The sequence below is a fragment of the Lissotriton helveticus genome, chromosome 6 (genome assembly GCF_964261635.1).
Source record: "Lissotriton helveticus chromosome 6, aLisHel1.1, whole genome shotgun sequence".
Classification (NCBI taxonomy): domain Eukaryota; kingdom Metazoa; phylum Chordata; class Amphibia; order Caudata; family Salamandridae; genus Lissotriton; species Lissotriton helveticus.
In genome coordinates, this window is record NC_136067.1 from 1,419,920,928 (window position 1) to 1,419,946,434 (window position 25,507).

Below are 25,507 nucleotides of genomic sequence, written 5' to 3' on the forward strand. Positions count from 1 at the left end.
AACCCAATAACAAGAGTACAGGTGTATATACGGGCCCAACCTGGGGGAAATATTCCCGCACGGTTTACATTACGCTCACCTTTTTATTCTAACAGACTCCTAGTGCCTGCTCTCGTTGTATTTCTTAAATGTACGAATCCACAGACTAAAAAGCTTCCATTTATATCGCGGATATAGCGTTCATTCGACGTTTACGTTACGTATGTACGTCGATGACATCACATAGAGGTTGCTATTACCCAACCTTCCTCTCGGGACTCTTTCTGATCACATCACAGAAATGACACGCACCATATTGGTGTTCCTACCATCAGTAGTCTCTAATGCCCTATGTTCCATCTTCACTTTCTTTTTACAGATTGTACAAACATCTGATTCTATCAATACTGTTTATTGATATCCTCTTTTTTGTTTAATTTTTATAGCATACCGCTACGTTTGTATATTGAAGGCATCACATGGAGATTGCTTGTTTCCCAGCCTACCTATCCGGGCTCTTTCTGATAGTGTCATGGAAATGGCAAGCGCCATATTGGTGTTCCTACCATCAGTAGTTTCTAATATTCTACGTTCCATCTTCCCTTATTTAAAAACAATTGTACAGACGTCTAATTCTACTGACACTATTTATTGATATCCTCCTATAATTGTAATTTTTATAGCATACCGCTACATTTTCGCTTCTACTTAATTTACGTTGGAAGAATTTTTTTGTTTTTGTTTTAGAGATATTATGTATATATCTACACTGGATAAGGTGTTTATACTCAAAGCCCTCCTTTTTACAATTCATAGTGATCACTCAATTATTTTTACTAAACCATATAATTGTACCTACTACTAAAAAGGCATACGTCATCCACATTAGATTACATGAACTACTAGTAGGGAACAAAGATATGTTTCCACGCTGGATACCATCCAGAGAGGACTGAAAAACAAGGAAGACTGGATGAGACTAGTCTCTTAAACATTGGGAGAATTCTGTAACTATGAACATGTAAGAGACCAAACTATTTGGCAGTAAATCCCTTATGCGATATGATGACAGTAGTTCATGGAATCTAATGTGGATGACGTATGCCTTTTTAGTAATAGGTACAATCCTATCCAATGTGATCTGTTCCAATTGTGATGGTGATTAAATGTATATGAGTGAAGGATAAGCAAGAATTCACTCCAAAAGTTGAGAATTTCTAAACATTATTAACAAGATAAGTATTGAGACTCCATAACTATAAATTTGGCACTAAAAGAAGTGTGGCATATAGAACATAAGGCTTAAAATTCAAATTAATTTTTTCTATTTTTATAGAGGGACTTGAGAGATTGAGTCCCCGAAACATAATTGAAAAGGTTCCTTTAGAACGTAACCTAAAATTCATCCTTGAGGTAATTATGGTGGTTCCTTAAAGTAACTTAGTCAAAAGCGGTACACCAGAAAAAGGTGTGTTTTTAAATGATGGGTGCCCGTTTTTTATCATTATAGTTAACTTTGGAACTACATCGTGTAGACTCCCGTGGTCTGGAGATACAAGCACAAGAGTGCAGAGGCACCGGTGAGTGTTAACAATGAATAGAGATAAAAGTGGTAGAATGATGAGTGGCATGATTCAAATGATGTGCGGAGAGAAAGATGTAGTCAGTTACAAAACCCTTTGGGGATGATTGGAGCACTTATAGGTTCAAGAACATGTGAAGGGTGGATATTGTCTATACACTTTGGACAGCGAATAGGAAAGTATAAGTCTATTCATGATAAACTGCTGTGAAGATGATGCATGTAGCAATGTGTGTGTGTATATATATATACATATATATATATATATATATCCAAACAACAAGTAGCCCCATTGGAATGCCACACACGAAGGGGTATCAAGCACACATGCCACCGGTAACAGCACACCAGCTTGTTGTACTCCACTCCAATCAGGCCATACGCGTTTCGGGCGACCTCCTGCCCTTGTTCACTGGCTGCAATTCGGCCTCTGTTTCCGAATTGCAGCCAGTGAACAAGGGCGGGAGGTCGCCCGAAACGCGTATGGCCTGATTGGAGTGGAGTACAACAAGCTGGTGTGCTGTTACCGGTGGCATGTGTGCTTGATACCCCTTCGTGTGTGGCATTCCAATGGGGCAACTTGTTGTTTGGATTTAAAAGCGGCTAGCCTGGTCGCGGAATGCCCCGCCGCATATTTCAGCGGATCTGCACTGCTCGGAGTTGAGAGCGGTTAGAAGAACGAGGGGGGCCTGAGCCATCGGTATATATTGACAGCAGAGTGGCACTGTTGGTACTTCAATCCGCCCACTTGGGTAAAGATATTGTGACACTTCGGACAGATTAAGGCACCCACTGGGGTTTTTTTGCACGATACATGTGGGGCAATGAACTGCATTTACCAGCATGCTCTTTCGTCACCGCCCAAGGGGGCGTGTCTCTTTATTGTTGAATAAAATACGTGCTAACATTCAGCCTCTGTTTCCGAATTGCAGCCAGTGAACAAGGGCGGGAGGTCGCCAGAAACGCGTATGGCCTGATTGGAGTGGAGTACAACAAGCTGGTGTGCTGTTACCGGTGGCATGTGTGCTTGATACCCCTTCGTGTGTGGCATTCCAATGGGGCAACTTGTTGTTTGGATTTAAAAGCGGCTAGCCTGGTCGCGGAATGCCCCGCCGCATATTTCAGCGGATCTGCACTGCTCGGAGTTGAGAGCGGTTAGAAGAACGAGGGGGGCCTGAGCCATCGGTATATATTGACAGCAGAGTGGCACTGTTGGTACTTCAATCCGCCCACTTGGGTAAAGATATTGTGACACTTCGGACAGATTAAGGCACCCACTGGGGTTTTTTTGCACGATACATGTGGGGCAATGAACTGCATTTACCAGCATGCTCTTTCGTCACCGCCCAAGGGGGCGTGTCTCTTTATTGTTGAATAAAATACGTGCTAACATTCAGCCTCTGTTTCCGAATTGCAGCCAGTGAACAAGGGCGGGAGGTCGCCCGAAACGCGTATGGCCTGATTGGAGTGGAGTACAACAAGCTGGTGTGCTGTTACCGGTGGCATGTGTGCTTGATACCCCTTCGTGTGTGGCATTCCAATGGGGCAACTTGTTGTTTGGATATATATATATATATATATATATATATATATATATATATATATATATATATTCATAACGGGGTTCACTAGTCAACATCGACAAATTAGAAGAATAGTGAACAAACATTGGCCTACAGTGCTTAAAGATAATGTGATAGGCAGTGCACTGCCTAAACAAGTATCATTAACCTTTAGCAGGGCCCCCTCTTTAAGGGATCACATTGTTAAAACTAATCCTGACCTCTTTATCAAAACAGAGTGGTGGCAAAAAAAAAAAGGGTTTTATAACTGTAAGGTCTGTAAGGCATGTACCCACGGCATTAACAAGAAAACATACAAGGATGGATTCACTGGAAAAAATCATGTGATAACCCAAGTCTTAACATGTAAGACAGAATTCGCCATTTACGTCCTATGCTGCCCATGTGGATTACAATACGTGGGCAGCACGAGGAATGCGGTCCACAAACGTATATTGCAGCATTTGCGAGCAATAACAAATGAGGACAGCACGTATCCAGTGGCGCGCCATTTTAGAGATAAACATCAGAGTAACAACAAGGGTCTAAAATATTGGGTTATCGATTCGTTCATCAATAGCAGACGGGGTGGAGACAGGGAAACCAGACTCAGGAAGCTCGAAACAAAATATATTCTTCTGCTGAATTCTAAGGTGCCTTTTGGGTTGAATGTGACAGAGGACCTCCACACTTGCTTGCTCTAAAATCAGAATAATATTTTTGGTGGTGGGCTCTCCCCCATGTGGGTAATGTCCAGGGCGGTCATCCGGCTGGGTGACTGTTGTGACAGACCCCGTGGGGGCTGCGAGCACACACCAATAAATATTGTTGGAACTGCTGCTATAGGAAATTTATTTCATTTATATTAATCAAGTTTTTATCACTGTGCACAATTTTAACCAGGTTAGGAACCAATACAATGTAATACACTATAGGGAACCTAACATTGGATTTTTTATTGTTTTTTATTGTTTAGGGTTGGGTTTTTCTTGGGTATTTATGACCCTGTTAGTTTTTACTCACTCTTTCACACTCAAATTTTCAGACATACCAACAATGGCACACAGATTAGGTAGAGAATTTCATATTATATGTAAATTGTTTTAATTCAGGATGTGACTTAGGAATCCATCATACATAGTATGACCAATTAATACCTTTGGCTATATCAGAGACAGTATACGGGTGGGAACCTATATGAAATCCCTACCACTTTCTACATCAGATGAAGTTTGTTCGCATTTTTCAAATATACTATAGTTGGACCTATGAATTGTAAAAATTGCATATTTGCACAGTTTTGCTAGATTTGCACATATGTTAGGATGATGCACTTTAGCACGAATTTGCACTTTATAATATTGGCACACAGCACTTTATAGCATTCTGCACTTTTTAGGTCAAGAGGTAATGTCGCTGATGTATATCGTCAAGTGGTAGGCATATGGGAAATATGTCCGATATAAAGGTTCCTTTTAAGCTATTTATCCGTTTTTACTACTGATGGTATTTTACACTTATTATCCAATGAACGAGTTTTGTCTAAACATTATTGATGGAATTTATTTAGCATTGTAAATAACAATTTAATGTATTCTACATGCCATTGTTTAAATGTATTTTACATTTTATGAAAATACCGACTCATAAGTATTTGGTGCCTGACTTAGTATGTCTTTTATGTCTAGTCACTAATTTGCACAGGTGATCTCAGTTAAATCACACACTAGCACTTTAAAAGGTGTACCTTGCAATACAAACGCTGTCATGTGAACAAGGCTCCGCTGAGCCGAAACGTCTGTGACTCTTTCTGCGAAATAAAATTGTGAAGTACCTCGAGGTCCGTGTCCGGTGTTTACTTGCCAGCAGAGGAAACTGCATGTGCCTGTGAGGAACGGAATTCAGGATATATATATATATATATATATATATATATATATATTCACCAAAAGCTTTGCTACACAGAGAGAGAAGCCAGCAGGTACGTGTATATCTTCGAATTTTATTCAGGCAGCTTGCTACAAACGAAGGGCACAATAAAGTTCATCCAAATATTCCAGTTACACCAGACGCGTTTCGGGAATGAATTCCCTTTCTCAATGGTTTCACTGCCATTATCACCAAACAGTCTTTGTTGCATCATTTTTAAATCCGGGAACCTGCCACAGTGGGCGGGGCCATGACTCTGGCCTCATGGTCCTCGTAGTGCAAACATTCATTAATTCTCCAAGTGAGTCTGTTCGATGTAGTGGGATTAAAATAGTATTACCCCAGTGGGTTGATGACAATAAGGCTACCTTCTTTGCAGACTTTCACCGCTGTCTCGTCGAACACCGCCTCCCATATAGCAGATTAAACCATGTGGATCCATCACAGGCCCGCTCATTTAAAAATGATGCAACAAAGACTGTTTTGTGATACCGGCAGTGAAACTATTGAGAAAGGGAATTCATTCCCGAAACTCGTCTGGTGTAAATGGAATATTTGGATGAACTTTATTGTGCCCTTTGTTTGTAGCAAGCTGCCTGAATAAAATTCGATGATATACACGTACCTGCTGGTTTCCCTCTCTGTGTGGCAAAACTTTCAGTGAATATATATATAGATATATATATATATATATATATATATCTATATATTATATTCACTGAAAAAACCATAGGTTATAGACCATATATAGTTAGGAATTAGCATTTACAAAACCTTGAAAATTCACTGAAAAAACCATAGGTTATAGACCATATATAGTTAGGAATTAGCATTTAAAAAACCTTATTTTACTCACACAAAACCATTGAAATTCCATATATAGTTAGTTGCACTAACTATATATCGCGCACCCGCAATCCACTGCTGATCATGTCACATATTACATCATTCATGACATGGTCAGTGACATCACTGATGACATCACTGATGACATCTCAAATGACATCACTGATGACATCACTGATGACATTTCAAATGACATCACTGATGACTACATCCAGTGACTGTATAATTCTGTAAAGTTAAAATATGTCTTACATATTGAAGAATGAGTGGATGTATAAGTGTCTTGATGAAGGATTTAGTAGGGGCATGGCTGACTGTATGAGTGACTGATTAAATGTGTCTCACTGAGTGCATGGGTTAGTGACTAAACTGTCTTAATTTGTGCATCATGTCTGTTGTTCTGTAAACTGCTGCATGTGTTGATCATTAGCTATATGATTAACTGTATGGGTTATTGATTGGTTGCCCAAGCATTTGTATGGGAGACTGAGTGTGTGTCTGGGTGGCTGGGAGGTGTATGACTCTCTGCATAGATGTGTGAGCAGTTGATTGACTAGATGTATGGGTTCAAAAGTGCATGTGGAAACAGCTGTATGGGCGGTTGACTGTGTGCATGAGTGTATTGGTGAGTGAATGGATATCTCAGTGCTACATGTCAAAGTAAGTACATATGTAAAACACAGTACATGTGAGAGTTGACATATATAAATAACTGTGCATAACAGCCAGTGAATGTGTGAGTGGCTGTATGGATCATTGTGAACTTGTATCCAGGATTGTATAAGTGAGTAAATATGTTTTAGTATATGTTTGAATAAGTAAGGTGTGTATAACTGTATAGTTGAGGAAATGGAGGTGTGATTGATTCTTTGCATGACTGACTAAGTGTCTGAGTAACTCCATGGATGAGTGACAGTCTATGAGTGTCTGTTTACACTGAGTGTATCTAAGGTTATATTAGAGTCTGAAGAGGTTCATCGTATTATCACATGAATGATGTCATCAGTGATGTGATCAGTAATGTCAAATGAGATGTCATCAGTGATGTCATTTGAGATGTCATCAGTGATGTCATTAGAGATGTCATCAGTGATGTCATCAGTGATGTCATTTGAGATGTCATCAGTGATGTCATCAGTGATGTCACTGACCATGTCATGAATGATGTAATATGTGACATGATCAGCAGTGGATTGCGGGTGCGCGATATATAGTTAGTGCAACTAACTATATATGGAATTTCAATGGTTTTGTGTGAGTAAAACAAGGTTTTTTAAATGCTAATTCCTAACTATATATGGTCTATAACCTATGGTTTTTTCAGTGAATTTTCAAGGTTTTGTAAATGCTAATTCCTAACTATATATGGTCTATAACCTATGGTTTTTTCAGTGAATTTCAATGGTTTTTTAATAGCAAATATCATAAGCTGTCGAATGTCAAGTACGTGGTAAGTGAAAACATTTTCGTGTTTATGCACACTGATCTGCTTTGAATGGTGCCCCCCCCCTCATTTCTATTAGGAGTACTCTCTCTTTGCAGATAGTGAAAGGTAGTTAACGCAGGCCTTTGCCCCCGTTGTAATCCGTCGTGCCTGCTTCTCTCTCCATTTGATTGATTGTTATCCAAGTATTTACTGTTTTAGAATTAGTTCTCTTTGGTTCATTCTCTATTTACAAACAAACACAGAGTCGCAATACTCTGTTTAGTCTTTGCAGATAACGAAAAATCGTGTAAAAAAAAAGAAAAGGAATCGAGCAAAATCAGTAGGCCACTAATGGGATCTCTTTTTGACCTCGCTAAAATAGAAACATTAGGAACAACCCCTCATGACAAATACAAAACTAGTGAGATGAACTGAACTCCACACAATGATGGCTGCAAAACAGCTCGGCTCCGCCACCCACCCCGCCCAAAATAACGATAAAGAACGGCTGCCATGATTGGTTGCGGAATGACCACGACGGAGCTACGAAATGGTGCTGCTCTCATGCTAACCCCAGCTTCAGTCTGAAACATCCAGAAACACTGTAGACTACCAATTCGATCAGTTCCGGTAGCGCCCCAATGTAACCCGGTAGAGAAGAACTAGCCCTCCCCTCTTTGACTGATGGTTCTTGTTGCCTGTCCCTTCTGTTGTCATTTAACAGAACTATTTAGCCTGCTGAAAGGGGTTGTGTTCCGACCGCTGGTTGGTGGAGACATTTTGACTATATTCTGTACCTGCGTTGTCGCGTAATGCGTCATATGACGCGCCGCGTTAGCGCATCCGGAAGTCATCCGGGGCGCGCAGCGCGTAACGTAAGCATAACAAGTCATGTGACTTGTTAATAAAACTTTTCATTGGTTCATTTTACTTTTCTTATTGTAATGATGAAAGGCTTGGTCATATGACCTAAAAATTACGCTTTTCATTACTTCCGAACATTATTTTTTCTTAAATATATGTTATAATGTTCCAGGCTAATGTACTTTCCCGGAAATTTTACAACTGTCCTGCAAGTAAAATATATTCTTTTTTCTAGAAAAAGAGCGTTTCTTCGTCCCATGACGGAGCCGTTGAGCAAAAGAGGGTCGACCTGCTGTCTTAGTCGCCGATACGCCTGAATATGAGATTCTTATCGATCACTTTATGTTGCAGGAATAGAAAACACAACAGCCCTTGACCATTTATCTTTACTGCGTTCCTTCGTATTATACCTTTTACCCTTCATGTAATTGGTCTGCTTTATTTCACTTGCCTTTTAATGATTCTAAAACAGTCACTATTATTAAAAACTTTACCAATGTATATACTACTACCATGTTTTCTTTTAAAAACCTTTATTGTGAAAATTTCATTATACAAATACGAGCCTATAACCACGTGGGCCTGCCACAGAGCAAACTGTAATCGTATATGATGAATAGACATTTACACTGTAGAGGAACGTAACGGGCGGGCCATTAGGTTGCAAGAACTAAGGTGTCTAACAGTTACGGAATCGGTGGACGTACATTTTATAATTAAAATACGACAGGGCCAGTTACAATAAAATTATCTAGATATACATTTGCGGGCAAGTACCATGGGTGACGTTAATTCGAACTTTCAACAGTACAGTAATCAATAACACATCAGAACTTAATATCAATAGGGATGTCGAAATATTCAATCAATTCTCGTCCCCGCCCGCCATGTGCTTCAAAACTGCATACGTATCTCGTGATTTCAAGGTTCTGCAACCAGTACACAACAAGGAGTTACGAGTCCCATTTATTCCGGCGCCATTTTGGGCGAGGACGGGCAGGTCCAGGATATAGTCAAAATGTCTCTACCAACCATCGACTATGATGATGTTCATATGCTGTATTTATTAGAGTAACACTCATCTGTCCACATGAAATTAATCTGCCACAATCTAAACATGTCATTTTAATCTTTCCAAAGTTCTTCTAAATATTTGGGACCGTTTCCCTTGCCTCTGAAGCTCTCAGTGCCACTTCTTTGATGAATGTACTAGCAGGTATGGGGTTCTCCTCCAAATCTCTCTTTTATGCAGCACTATAATTAATTGGTGCCACCTCTCCATATGACGATGCATGGTATAGTTACCACAACTATATTTTTTTTCGGTTCCTCTGGAGAGTTCATCGTGGCAGATGAAGCGTGTAACGTACCGGGCATTTACCTTTTTTTGCATGTACAGGAAAGGAAAAAAAAATCGAGCGTCCGAGTTCTAAGGTGTCCCAGGGCCATTTTAGTGGACCAGGCCCAAATCCAAAGAACAGGCCGCCATTTTGAGAGTCCTCTTGCAGCCGCCTGTCGCTGTAGCATCAAGAGCAGCCAAAACTCAGCTGAATGGCAACTGAAACGGTAAAGGGACGCCCCACTACAGCAGACGAGCCTCCACCTAGGAAGGCCCATTCACGCCGGCTCCCCCCCCCCTTCGGGCACCCCACGCCGTTATTCGGAGCAGTATTGTAGGATGGCCACACCAGTGCGGCAACTTGCTAGACATCACCTCGGTGGTAACCGAATCTCAACGCCTTGTGGTGTCTTCTATTCAGAAAACATTGTTATGCTGCCTTCGACCTATTCTCCGCAAGTGCGCACACAACTCAACTGCATAGCTTGCTAGACACCACCTCGGTGCCATCCGGATCTTGGAATGTCAGCACCTTTTGGTGTCTTCTCTTCAGAAAATATTGTTGCGCTGCCTTTGGCCCCATTCGCACATCAGTCCGCTACTGACGCCATCTCACAGGCTAATGGGGCGCCCCACGCCGACTTTCAGCATTGTAGAATGACCACACCAGTACAGCAACTTGCTAGACATCACCTCGGTGCCATCCGGATCTCGGCGCCCCACTGCAGATGAAGTGCCTCTCAACTATGAAACCACCACGGTGACATCCGGATCTTGGCGCGTTGTGCTGCCTTCGGCCTATTCGCACATCGGTCCGCTACTGACGCCATCTCACAGGCTAATGGGGCGACCCATGCCGAGTTTCAGCATTGTAGGATGACCACACCAGTACAGCAACTTGCTAGACATCACCTCGGTGCCATCCGAATCTTGGCATCTCAACGCCTAGTGGTATCTTCCATACAAAAAATATTGTTACGCTGCCTTTGGCCCCATTCGCACATCAGTCCGCAACTTAGACATCACCTCGGTGCCATCCGGATCTTGGCATCTCAGCGCCTTGTGGTGTCTTCTACTCCGAAAATATTGTAGAAAATATTGTTGCGCTGCCTTTGGCCCCATTCGCACATCAGTCCGCTACTGACACCATCTCACAGGCCAACAGGGCGCCCCACGCCGACTTTTACCATTGTAGGATGGCCACACCAGTGCCACAACTTGCTAGACACCACCTCGGTGCCATCCGGATCTTGGCATCTCAGCGCCTTGTGGTGTCAGTCAGAAAATATTGTTGCGCTGCCTTTGGCCCCATTCGCACATCGGTCCGCTACTGACGTCATCTCACAGGCCAACGGGGCGCCCCACGCCAACTTTCAACATTGTAGGATGGCCACAGAAGTGCGACAACTTACTAGACACCACCTCGGTGCCATCCGGATCTTGGCGCGTTGTGCTGCCTTCGGCCTATTCGCACATCGGTCCGCTACTGACGCAAACTCACAGGCCAACGGGGCGCCCCACGCCGACTTTCAGCATTGTAGGATAGCCACACCAGTGCTGCAACTTGCTGGACACCACCTCGGTGCCATCCGGATCTTGGCGCGTTGTATTGCCTTCGGCCTATTCGCACATCGGTCCGCTACTGACGCCGCCTGACGTGCCAACGTATTTTCTCCGCATTTTATACCCTATGCCGCATAACAGGTCATGTGACTTGTTTATAAAACTTTTCATTGGTTCATTTTACTTTTGGTTTCCTAATGATGGAAGGCTTGATCATATGACCTAAAAACAACACTTTTCATTGGATGAAAACTTTTTTTTTTCCCCAAACGATGAAAGCCCCACTTTGTTTCTGGATGTTTCAGACTAAACTGGCGTCAGCATGAGAGCACCACCATCTCGTAGCTCCGTCGTGGTCATTCCGCGAGCAATCATGGCAGCCGCTCCCCACCAGAAGCCTGCAGGAGTCGGGGCCCCCAAAACTTTTGATGAATTCTCAAGGCGGAGGGGACGCTTTCGAGAATGGGGTCCAAGACCTAGCAGACAAGCGTCCGATTTCCAAGGTGTCCCAGGGCCATTTCAGTGCACCAGGCCCAAAAAGGAAAGAGCCTGCCGCCATTTTGAGAGTCCTGTGACAGCCGCCTATCGCTGCACCGCAAGAGTGGGCGCAACTCAGCTGAATTGCGGCTTTTGACACAGTGGACCAAAAACGGACGGAATGGCAACTGAAACGGTAAAGGGGCGCCCCACTACAACAGATGAGACTCCACCTGGAGAGGCCCGTTCACGCCGCCTCCCCCGGGGCGCCCCACGCCGTTATTCGGAGCAGCATTGTAGGATACCAAAACCAGTGCGGCAACTTACTGGACATCACCTTGGTGCCATCGTTCTGCTGCCTTGGAACTATTCGCACAACAGTTTGCTACTGATGACCCATCCCCCGCGACGCCCCACGCCGTTATTTGCTGGGTGGCAACTTACTAGACATCACTTTCGTGTCATCTAGATTTCGGCGCGTTCTGCTGCCTTGGAACTATTCGCACAACAGTTTGCTACTGATGACCCACCCCCCGCGACGCCCCACGCCGGAAATCTGGACGTTGTGCTGCGTTGGGACTATTCGCACAGCCGACCGCTACTTCGTTGTTTTTCCCTAAAAATGTTTATATGTTATTACTATTTGTGTTTTCTTGTATATATTTATAAATTATTAAAGTTTTATAATCTTACTACTTTGTCGGAGTGCTATATATTTTTAATGTGACACATAATTGTAAAAACTTTGATGTACAAAGAGTCATCCCTGGAATCTTCCGCTTCACGCTCGGTCCCCTCCCCAATCACAATACAGGATGGTTTTCAGATAATAGCAACGCTTCTGCTGTGACGGATCTCATCGAGTGTGGACCTTGATCTACTATAACTCCTTTGAAGAGGGGTGATTCTTTACAGCTGTGGCCATAAACTACATCTGCAGGGCTAGCTGATAGCCTAGGACCGGCCTGGACAATCGGACACAGAGGAAAAGGAGTGTCAGAGGGTGCGGTAGTGAATAGGGCGAAAGGGAGGTGTCGGGCGGGCACAGGGTGTGATTCTCAGGGAAGAGCAGCGCAGATGGGGGGAGGTTTATTACCCATGCATAAGACAGAGAGCGGGGGTGACCACTGCCTGGGTGAGATGCTTGCGAGGGTGGGGAGCCATGCTAAGGATCGACAGCGTGCACAGAGTGGGTCTGGTCAAGGCATCTAAAATGGCTGCCGTGCACGACAAAAGTGTGGCATTTGAAAAAAGACAAGATGGCGCAGACAATGTTTTTCAACACTTCCTGATTTCCTTCAAATCGAACGTTAACAGACGTTGGGGCATATTACCAAAGTTAAGCGATATTTATCCCTAACGATGCATTGCAAAGATTTTTTTACCGTCAGAAATTATCGCAGATAAACCTTGCTATTATCAAGGTTTATCGCAAATACGATAAAAAACAACCGCAATGCATTAATATTGCTGAAAACTCCGCGATATTCATGCATTACCGAGCTAATGCTCTTAGCCATGTTATCTACCTCCCATTGGATAACATGGCTAACAACTGCTCAGGGCAGCTGTTACTTTTTGGAGATATTCGCGCTTATCTCGAATATTTCCAAAAGTTGATAATAGGAGATAGCGATGTTAGCGACTGTTTCCAGTCGCTAACATCTTGGCATGCCCACTTTGCATGTCATTAGTGATAAATATCACTCACATGCAAAGTGGGGCCCAAGATGGTCGCTATCTCCTACTAGCCGTCGCTAACTGGTGTTAGCAACAGCTAGGTAATACAGATATAATTTTATCACCGCGAAGCGGAGCGCTGTTACAGATATATATCTTGTTTTTGAACGTTAATTTCTCAAAATGCACTGAAGCACATATATTGAGACCTAGCAAAGGCACATCGGGCTACCAGTCCCTAATATTTTACCAAGTTTCGTGCAAATCCATTCAGCCGTTCGATTATTATTATTATTTTTTTTTTTTGCCCCGCGGGCCCTTTTAAAACCTCCACATCAAACCTAGGGGGTCAGCGAGGATCTACTATGCCCCCTTATGGTCATTTGCCCCTTCGCTTTGGCCTCCTCTTGTCTCTCGATCCTACCGAGAGACAAGATGGCGGCCGCTACGTACTGTTTGGAATGTTTACAGACACCGGAGAGCCAATCAGCTTCGCTTCGCAAAGCTCCGTAACGCGAAAAGTACGCGAAGCGGTGCGCTGTTACAGATATATATCTTTTTTTGAACGTTAATTTCTCAAAATCCACTGAAGCACATATATTGAGACCTAGCAAAGGCACATCGGGCTACCAGTCCCTACAATTTTGCCAAGTTTCGTGCAAATCCATTCAGCCGTTCGATTATTATTATTATTTATTTTTTTTGCCCCGCGGGGCCCTTTTAAAACCTCCACATCAAACCTACGGGGTCAGCGAGGATCTACTATTCCCCCTTATGGTCATTTGCCCCTTCGCTTTGGCCTCCTCTTGTCTCTCGATCCTACCGAGAGACAAGATGGCGGCCGCTACGGACTGTTTGGAATGTTGACAGACGCCGGAGAACCAATCAGCTTCGCTTCACAAAGCTCCGTTGCGCGAAAAGTACGCGTCCTGGAGCGCTGCCCGGTCCGCTGTTACAGATATATATCTTTTTTTAAACGTTAATTTCTCAAAATCCACTGTAGCACATATATTGAGACCTACAAAAGGCACATCGGGCTACCAGTCCCTACAATTTTGCCAAGTTTCATGCAAATCCATTCAGCCGTTCGGGCTAAAAGTGAGGCCAACCGCCCTGTGGAAAACTCAATGTTAAAAACACGTTTTGGGACCCCCCTTTTTTCTCGGCCCCCCCTTGACGAACCCCCCCCAAAATTTTCAAGGGCTGCTCAGAAACAAAATGTGCCATTTCCCTGAAAATTTCAGCCAATTCCGTCCACAAACACCAAAGTTATTAGACATAGAATTTTCAAAAAACCCATAGAGAAAAAATCCTAACTATATATACCTACTGGCGACCGCCAGTAGGTAATATACTTCCTTTCTTTATGTACGTGTAATTATTGATTGCACAGAAATATGTTGTTTTATAAGCTTAAAAATAGGATCTTTGTTTATATTGGATGCTATGCTTCTTGATAGCGAAAAGGAAATTATGAGTTTGCTTTTGATATATCACTGTTCGCTATATATAGTGATATATATATATATATATATATATATATATATATATATATATATATTGTTTTTGTTTTATGTAGGTGTGATTATCAATCACTCAGAATCTCATTGTGCAAGTAGAAAATAGTTTGGTTCTGAAGAAGGTGTCCCTATTTGTCTACCACCGAAACACGTTGATGCCCCGTTTTTAATGTTAAGTTTGACAAAGTCAGCAATTACTTGGAGACAGGGAATCTAAATCTATGTTCTGTGCTGCCTATACTGTGCTCAAATTAACACATACAAGACAAAGTCTAGTGTCTCAATGAATTCTCCTTCTTAGTGATTTAGGAATTGATTTGTGTTTTATGATTCATGTGTTTTTAAAAAAAAAATATGAATTTGTTTATGTAAACTCGATATTTGTGTATATTTTTTACTAATTAAAAGAAGTTTGTGATACTTATCAATTTGTGTGAATATAAGTCCCCATCTTGAGTGGCTGGAATGTTCAGTATGATTGAGGTAATTTATCTTTGATAGTATGCACAAAAGGGAACATTTATTTTTAACTTTGCAGGTATGATTTAGCGCTGGGGTTTACGAAGTGATGCAACTACCTAGATGCGTCACTTCGTAAATATGGCTCAACATGGCACATTTTTAACGCCACTGATGCGTCACAAAAAGTGACGGACAGGTGGCACAAAAGTGACGCAGGGGCTCATAAATAGGCCCCTCAGAGTCAAAAAACATTAATATTGGAGAACAAAGTGAGGGGGTCACCATACAAAAAAGGGCACTTTCCTACAGTGGTCTTATCTTTTAGTTATCTAGAAGTGATGGTTGAATGTAGTATGTGGGAGAGTGATGCTTTTGAGTGACTGTGAGCCAGCAACATTGCATTTTAATGTATTTTTGTTGTGTTTCTTGTGTGTCCTTGTGGGTGATTGTAGTGCACAGTGTGAACTTCATATGGATCGAAGTCTCAAAAAGCAGAGACGATGATAGGAGTGAGATTTGATTACATTCATATCTAATTGTTTGGATAGTAGGAAAAAGTGTTGGTGGGAGGATGGAGGTGCATTATCCGAGATTCCAATGTTCGGCGAGCAGTGCGTGTTGAAAATGAACAGTGAGATGTATAAGTACAGGTCTTGTGCACACAGCAGAAAAACTGCAGGCCTGGATTCAGGGGCATTTTTCAAATGTGTAAAAGGAGAGTTCTCCAAGCACCCAAGAATTCGAAGTTCCCAAATGTAGTGTGAGGCTTAGAGAAGAACACAAGAAGGATCACAGTGTAGTACACTTTGAATGATCAGCCTACAACGGATGGCCAGCAAACAAACTCCATGCAGGATTAACTGAAATTACAAATAATATTGAAAGTGAGCCAGAGGCTTAATAAGAGAAGTTATGTACCTGTAGTTCTAGCTCTGCTTTGTAGGTATCTTCATTGAAGTCATAAACATTGAATCATTTCCTGCAGCCTGCGCAGACCCCGGAACACCTTCTTTAACATATATAAAGTTTTGGGGAAATGTAATGGAAGAAGGTTCTTCACTTAAATTAACTTTCATAGAGTCTCGGGAGGCGTGGCTTGAGGCTCAGCAAAATGGCCGCACGGTAGTGCAGCTCCGCGAGCCACCGGTGGACATCCTTCAATTATCCTGCATCAGCCCTGCAACATCAGCGATTCGCGGGCAGGACTGAATTTTTGACTCCAAGAGCTGCATGCCGATACGCGGGAAGGCCTGCACAAAGCCGAGAATCGGGCCGTTGGGGACCGCGCTGCCGCTGCGTCTCACCCTGTAATGGCGGCCCGCGTCTAACAGCTGCCTTGCACAGACGCGAATCTCATCACAGCAGGGCAACGGCCCAGGCGACTTCCCCCCCTGAGACACGAAGCGGACAGATCTCCCCCCCGCTGAGGCACACACGGTGAGACCAGCAACGACGGTGAGCTGGGGGCGGAGACTGCGCTAGCTGGGTGAGAGCGCAGGGCGTGAAAAATCACAGCCTCGCCCAGCGCTGAGGGCGGGGAGAAGGCTGCGAACGAACGTGAGGCCGCTCGGCCGCCTGTGACAGCGCTCTTCCGCATCTCCACTGCCCGGCCTTGCAACATAGATCCTGGAGACTGCGGCTGCAGGCACTGGCCCCACGGACCACAGCGGCGGATTGCAGGATTCACAGGGGAGAGTTTCGCCACGGGCCTGCGGCGCGCTGGCGACATAGGCCTACAACATTCTGGGACACCTTCTGCGAGGCCTATATCTGCTGCCCAGACCGGCCGAGTGCACTGACGGAGGCTGGATTTGAGCACCAGCATGGTACTTCCATTCACCCCCCTCTGCCGCAAACATTAAGGCGATCAAGGATTCAGGCGCCATCCTGCTTTGCCTGGGAAACGAGAGACGCCTGCTGGTAACACCACGATAAGGCGGCCAGGGAGACTGAGGAGGCCTGGTGAGTCGGCTGGGGGACCCGACACACGCCGAGGCCAGTGACCGAGGTAGGGAGAGCACCGCAAACACACAGCAAGGTCGCCTGATTTACAGAGACTTCACCTATCCCTTCATCGTTACCTGGCCCAATCCTACCCATCCAGGGGGCAATGACTGCAACTATCATAACTGCGGATCATAGCGGGATCTTCACAGACTCTCTTCCAGAGTACCGGAACACGGGCTGACGAGACGCCACCTACGACCCTGTTGCGGAGTCCGCGCTGTTGTTAACTGCACAGACCTAGTGGGCCCTGGTCAATGGTCGGCACTGTGCTGTGGATTCTCCCTCTATGAAACAAAACAAGTGCCAGTACTGGATGGACTTTTTATGTACTTAGTTATGAGGTGAGGCTAAATGTGGTATGAGTGTGATGGCTAAAAATGCTTGTGGGTGTGTTGTTAATATGTGGATCATTTTTGTATATTAATCTTGTTGTTAGTGGATTCAACAATTGTTCATGCACAAAAAAGATTTTCTAAATTACTAAAAAAGTTTGATTAATTAAAACATTGAATGAAGTAAATCAAAATCCAGACCTTTATCTTTAATTCATAAAGGCCTTCATAACTAAGTACATAAAAAAGTCCATCCAGTACTGGCACTTGTTTTGTTTCATAGTTAATTGGACTCAGCCTTACTGCGTTCGAGTCAAGACCCATGGCAGTTTTATTGATGTGGATTCTCCCTCTGCAGCGACGCCGCATTGCCTCTCAGCGGCCTGGGCGCCTCTTTGCTTGCGACGAGGCGCCTAACTCTTGCTACATCTTACAAAGTGCCTGAAGATCACGTGCGACTAGAGAACTATCGCGGCAGAGGCGCAAGGGGGTATATACTGCGGCCGGAGCTCATCCTCCGGAACTATGGGCAAGCTCGGCTGACATTCAAGCTGCGTGAAGGGTCCAAGCCTGGCCACGCTGCGACTTTGGACTCAGAGCAGGACGCGCCAACACACTCCCCCACTGCGCTTGAGAAGTCTCTGGCAGCCATCCAGGCGAGTCTGCAGGCCATAGATGGCAAGATCGAGGCGCTAAACGGCAGGATGGATCAATTCTCGACTAAACTCGACAAACACGCAATGCGAATCGTGGAGGCTGAACAACGAATTTCTGACGCGAAGGACGGGCTCCAACAGGTGGCAGGGAAGACCACCGACATCACCAAACTGCTGGCAGTTATACAGGCCAAAAACGAGGACATTGAAGCGCGCTCGTGCCGAAATAACGTACGCATCTTAGGCCTGCCAGAATCGACAAATGTGGGGTGCCTAGAGGAATATGTCGAGGGGATGCTACAGGAAATCTGCGGGAAGGAAGAACTTTCTCCTCTAATTGAAAGAGCGCACTGATCAAGTGCAGCGCGCCCGCCGCCAGGGACACCTCCAAGATCAATCATTGCTTGCCTACTAAACTTTAGAGATAGGGACACGGTTCTCCGAATTACTAGACTCAAAGGATCAATCACCTATCAAGGCAATGCACTGTTCATTGGGGAGAGGTTGTAGCCGCCACGACCCTCAATGGGTGATCCCCAATGAGACTTGAATTTGCTACTGTTGGGGTTTCTGTGGGAGTTCACTGAGGGATATGTCTTTAGCAGGTTGGGAATACTGAAGTGGGAGGGGGAAGGAGGGTACGTTTTGTTTCTCATAGGTCAAAGTCACTCACTGATCAGATCATCACACTACACTGTCCTCACTGTAGGGAACACTGCCTTGTTGCAAAGCCGAGCGATGATGCAAAATTCAAGAGCACTACACATGATTGGGACCACCTATAATTGTATAACTTGAAATGTCCGGGGACTAAACACACCGCAAAAAATCAGGCAAGTGCTGGCGCAGCTTGACAGGCACCAGGCACACCTGGCGCTACTACAGGAAACGCACTTAACCAGGGCATCTGAGGACAGAGTGGCCAAACGCTGGGCACTCTGAAATGCTGATGAATCTTGCCCTTATCGATGGAGAGGGTGAAGTTTTAGAAAGATGCACTATAAACTTGTGGCTTTTTACCAGAAAGCTTGAGGAAAAGCTGTCTCAAGAGCACCAGAGCCTAAGTTGTTGTTTGAATGATGCATTGCCAATTGACAGAAGTTTCCACAAAAATACCACAAGAAGAAAGCTGTTTTTACTGTTTTCATTTCCAAAAATGTAATTTAGGTTGTTCACAGAGGAAAGGGTAAAAAATCAACAAGCTTCAGTATTGACCAATATGTTTTGCACCAGTAGTAATTTCAGTAGCCAGGCGGACTGGAAAAGGGGTTAAAATCACCCTTCTGTTGTAAATATTTAGTGAACCAGGGATACAGCATAATAGTAAGATAAGTCCTCTTTTGACACTCCTTTGTGCAGCAGTATGAATATCTATGCTAACACAGATTTGGCCTTTATGTTTTGCACATCTGCAAATCCCTTTATTGAATTAAAAGTTGTGCTGATATTTATTTATTTATTTATTTTTTGGCATTTAATATAGCGCGAACAATTGCCCGCAGGCGTCTCGGCGCTGTACTCTGTAGACTCTCCTAACTTTGGCTTCTTGACTTTAGAGATTAAACAACCATGTTTTCAGCTGTTTTCTGAATGACAGAAGATTTGGGCTGGATCTGATGGATTGCGGAAGTGTGTTCCACAATTTAGGGGCAGCCACCAGAAAGCGTCTATCTCCCCAGTTAACTAATTTAGTACGTGGTACTACCAGATCGTTCATCTTGGCAGAACGGAGTGGCCGGGGAGGCTGATATGGCGTGAGGTGGTCTCTCAGAAATTTATACACAATACACAAGGTCTTAAACTTTATTCGGTTCCTTACTGGGAGCCAGTGAAGATCTCTCAAGGTGTCAGTTATTGGTCTAAATCTGGGGACACCCGAGAGAAGCCTGGCCGCAGCGTTCTGTACTAACTGCATTTTTTTGATGACCCTGATTTGGGCATTGGCAAACAAGCCGTTGCAATAGTCTAGTCTAATGGGTGCCTAGGCAGGGTGTACATGTCTGTACTTGTTTAATCTCCTCAAATAACCTGCATACAACCTTAAAAGCCACAAACATTATTTAACATTGCAGTACAAATCTGTTTACATTTGTTTGCATTTCTATGCAGGCGCCACATTTTGCAGTTCACGGCAAGTGCCACTTTTGCACATCACATCCAGGTGTGTAGTACGGTGCCATTTGTCTTTGGTGATGAAGAAACCATTATGCAGCTTCTGGAAAAGGTACATGTTTCAGCACCAAATAAAATTGTTTGTGAGTTAAAGTCATGTTACATTAGTTTTTATAGCTACAGATAATTTCAATGTTTATTTTTTTATCTTGTTAAGTATCCTTTTAAAATATAAACAAGCATGCAGATGCCTTAACAGTTTAATACAATAAATGAAATAATTTCTTACATTGGGTCCCTTCCTTCCTATGCTGTTTGTTTTTTCAATCTTTTTAGTACATTTGAAACATAATGAAAAAACTTTACTTCCTTATAACCCACACTGTTACATATAATCATTCCCTACACATCCCCATCTCCAAGCCATTTGGTGTATAATATGCAGTCAGCTAGTTTGATCCCACCAATTGTCCTAAATTGTTTGATATTTACGTGGGCAGCCATGGGCTTTAGCTACCATTTCACCAGCTATGACACATAGGTCAATGCCATGAGCCTTCTCAGCCACAGTAGGAGGGGTTAAGTGGCAATCGAGTGTCGGGAATGTCTTGCTTTGCCACAATCAAGCCAGTGTTTACTAGGCATCGGGTGCCCAATGAGCCTAAGCCCTTCCCTCTAATTCCCAGGATTCCACTTTTGGGGCATGGGTTTAGTGTAAGGCCAACAACCCAGCTCAGTTAATCGTTTATCTTGGCCCAGTAGTGCTAGATTTCGGGGCAGTCCCAGATCATCTGAAAAAGGTTCTCTGTAAAAGCACAAATCTGTAAGGATAGGCAAAATGGACATACACAAAGGCTCGTTGATATGGTTTTATTGCCAATGAACTGTAGCTGAGACAATGTGTAAGTAGGACTGCAAAGAGATCTGATTACTAAAAGAAAAATCAGTCCTTTTATACGTTTTTCAGAACCTTCAGACATGTTAATCATTAACTTCAGCACCATGGTGTGAGCATTTCACAAATATGTTCACGTATACATTGCTTTATATGTGATGCACACGATCATGCTAATATTTAGCCAATTCCTTACGCTGCTGCCTCCTGACCTAGAGATCGAGTCTGTTGTCTTGTTTTTGTCAAACAAGCACTGTTTGATCTAGTCAGTAGATGCTCATGCTCTCTGCTTTCTACGCACAATTTCCACACATGATATTTGCCATGAACAAACACTTTACCGAAGCAGGAGCAGAGCAGATTGACATGTTCCAGGTCATAGAGCTATTTCTAAGAATTAACTCACTGAACTGGCTTCTGTACACAGGAGAAGGCTAGTGAGCCATTTCTCAGAATTTGAGCAAGGCCCAGCAAGGGACACGTACACGTACACAGTACATTTGCAATACATTTGGTTCTTGCTGAATTTCAGACAGTTTAGTTTAACCATTGTGTATCATGAAGCTGTACCTGATGAGTGAGAACTTATTATTTGAAAGCAGGTGAAACACAGAAATTAATGTAAAACTATGGTTCACTATTAATATATCCATTCACCAAAGGGGTAAATTAATTCTTCATCTTTCAACGACCCTTTGAACCTTAGTTTAAAATAATTGCATCCTGAATCATGTAAATATTTAATAATTATATTGTCTATTCCTATTATTGTCAGAAATGTCTATCTGCATCAATTCAGTGGTTACTGTTTTCATCAGTATTCTGTCTTTGATTTTTGATACGATCACTGGGCATTTTGCCAGCTGTCCTAATAGTTTACAGCAATTAATTAATAGACAACAGCCTATTATTAATAGGAATATTGTTATGAACACCATTCCTATTTTCCAACATCATGCGCTCAACAAACCCCAGAGTGAACCTCCTGTGTCCCACGTGCCGGAATCCCTGTATGGCTCCATACCTATATTATGCAGTCTTTTTATTGCTTCTCTAACAGTAACAGAGGAGTTAGAGATATAGGTACTGGAAGAACAATAAAGAGTTGGCTCTAATCAGTTAGGCTGAGCACCTATAACACTAGACCAGAAAGAAATGCCTTAACTGATGGAAAAAAAATGTTAACAACAACTTTACTCTATAAGGAAGAAAAACTCATTTCAACCTGAGACATTGCTAATCGATAGCGATTTATTCAACAAATTTAAATGTGTTGAATAAATCGCTATCGATTAGCAATGTCTCAGGTTGAAATGAGTTTTTCTTCCTTATAGAGTAAATTTGTTGTTAAAATTTTTTTTCCATCAGTTAAGGCATTTCTTTCTGGTCTAGAGAGATATAGGTACAACACAACGCCGCTATTACTGTACAGACTCCTCCCTTCTCTGCCAGCATCATGTCGAGAACCATTCTATTTTGTAGGGATACTAATCTCACGGCCTGAAGTTCTACTGTAATATTTTCTAATATACTTGTAGTTTCATTTATTGTTGCTTTTAGTAGTCTAGATATTCTACCTATATTCATGGAGTTATTAGGTAGACCAATCCATTAAGTATATCACCTGCTATTTCTGGTGCTGTATCTCTTTGATCCACACTTCTTCTGCATTTACGTGGTGCATGTCTTTGTATGTCCCTTCATACATCTTTTATGTCTTTTATTGCTATGGCAGGTAGTACAAACCCCAGGTGACAACAACCACTCCAATTTGTTGGAAGCCATGTATAAGCTTTTTCTCCACAAATAAAATAAATTGAGTCACCTATATCAAGTGGAATGCTATTAGTTTCAGCTGTCATTTCGAATGTCATATTACAATTTGCACTATGGCCCACCTGAGAGGTACCATTACGTTTAATAGAAAGCACTCCCTATTACGTTGTGTTTTTTTATTTTTAACTTCAAAAATGGTATATCCTTGTTAGCCCCTTTTGATAGGCCTGCTATTCTGGTGATTGTATTTTTATATGGAAAAATGGAGTGAAGATGTCAGACAGGGGAAATGTTGCATTCTGTTCTACTACTTCTGTGCAGTTCCCCAATTTCAGAATATCTGCCATATATTTGTTATATAATACTCCTTCAGGCTGAGCCTTAGGTGTCCCTGCACCAGCATTACCTTTCTTTACATTCTGCAAAATAGCTATTATCTCTATCTTTACTATTGTTATGTATAGATCATAACAGGATGCTACAAAAGGCAAAGGAACCAGGGGCAAACCTTGGTCTACAGAAGCTGGGAATTGCAAACATATCCAGCAATCTACCCTTGTTAATACTTCATTGGTATGAGGCAACAAAGTCCCAAAGAAATTATGATGCAATTCCTCCCTGTGGGCAATTTCTTCAGGCGGCAAAGTGTATGCAGGTATGGTAGCCAGAGGTGTTAGTGTTGGAACTAGCTGTTCCATGGGATAGAACACATCCAATAGATGTACAGTTATTAATTCGAGCAATAATAGACAGCATATTACCCCAGCTATGCACATTTTTGACTTGTACCATTTTTTCTCCATTTTCAGAGCTGAATATTCCCTACGCATACCTATGTATTTCTAACCTTTCTTTAATTAGATGTAGTACAATTAATGACACTATGTTGTGAATTATCACTGTAAATCTGCACAATAATATAAACTAAACATACTAAAAGCATAAACAGATAAACGGTGAGGCTATAGTACACAATATACTGAGAACAGTTATTCTTTATTATATCAGAGGGCCTTTGAGAACCCCTTGGTACTTTCCGCCTCCCAAAGATAGGCATGCAAGTTTTGTAATGTACTTCCCTTTGGTCATGTATATCGACCGTTAGGGCAGACACACTTATATTATGAGAGCGTCCACTGTACCTCACCCCAAAGATAGCCGTTTAAAGTTGGCGGTCTTGACAACCTGGAAAAAGTCCTTTGCTGGATGCTGCAGCAGCACGGGTGCTCACAGTGACAGGAGGACTCGCAAATACCTCCTGGATCAGTTCATCTACTTATTGCTGCAGTGGCACAGGCACTTTGCAGTGACAGGAGGGCTCGCAAATACCTCCTGGATCTGTCCATCTATTCAATGCTGCAATGGCACACTCTTTGTTACACAGCGTTGTTTTAGTTGCTCCCTGATTAATGTTTATGCAAACAAGCTATTACCCCTGGTAGTTGTGTGTGTAATATATCCTAGTATATTTTTCTCAGTCTGAAAGTATTCTACCCAAAACTTCTTGTAATGCTATACTGTTTAATTCTCACATTAATTGATATTCTAGCTGATCATACACTTCCTGAAGGTAAATAGGTTCACCTTCGTTGTTTACCTCACTGCTATTCTTGAAGTCATGGATGGGTGTCAGAATATCTGTTAGGATAATATCCAGCAGTAATACTCCGTCTATTTCTTGTAGGAGATCAGTTTCCAGAGTTACTGACATATGATCTTCTTCTTCTTTGTGGACCTCAAATTGTACCTTTTTCCTTTTTGGTCAGTTCTGGTATTGGCAATGGCATGTGTAGCTGACCTGGGTCTTTGCTGGATGCCGTCTCAGGGGGTGCCCTGATATGGCCGGCGTGGATCCAGGATCTGTTGTTGGTGCACTTTACTGCAGTCTTTGATGTGAGCAGGACATGTTCTGGACCCTTCCAGCGAGCTTGGAGACTGTTAGACCTCTGGAATTATTTGATCAGCACACAGTCTCCTGGCTTATACTTGTGCCCTTCAACTTGCAGTGGCTCTGGAAGGGTCTCCTTCTCCTGCTGGTTGATAGAAGCAAGAGTATGTGTAAGTGACATGCAGTAATCATTCAACAATTCATTGGTCATCATAGGCAGAGCATTTTTGTCTGGAACTCCCCACGCAACCATTGGTAGCCCAGCACTGAGTTTGGTCTTGGCATCTGGTGTGTTCCTCATGCTAATTAGGGCAATTGGTAAGGCATCCATCCAGGTCAATTTTGTGTCAGCACACACCTTTGCTATGTTATTCTTTAATATGCCATTTTTCCTTTCCACTGCACCAGAGGCCTCTGGATTCTGGATGCTGTATTCCTAGAGCCTTGCATGTCAACTTTATTATTTCAATACAGAAGGGGCTGCCATTGTTTGACCATATTGTTTTTGGGACCCCAAAACATGGTATCAACTCTTTAATCAGGCACTTGGTTGTGGAGATGGCATTATTTAGTTTGACTGGATATGCCTCTATCCATTTTGAGTACATACAC

At 42.9% G+C, this 25,507-nt stretch overlaps 1 protein-coding gene across 2 annotated transcripts in view; it reads left to right on the forward strand.

The window, feature by feature from the left end:
* Nucleotides 1–25,507, forward strand: part of ADGB (androglobin) — a 1,448,570-nt gene that overhangs the window by 835,945 nt on the left and 587,118 nt on the right. For both annotated transcript variants that reach the window (XM_078649209.1, XM_078649210.1), the window contains exon 19: nucleotides 20,334–20,448. In XM_078649209.1, coding sequence (XP_078505335.1) covers nucleotides 20,334–20,448 — 115 coding nt within the window. The remainder of the gene's footprint in view (nucleotides 1–20,333; nucleotides 20,449–25,507) is intronic.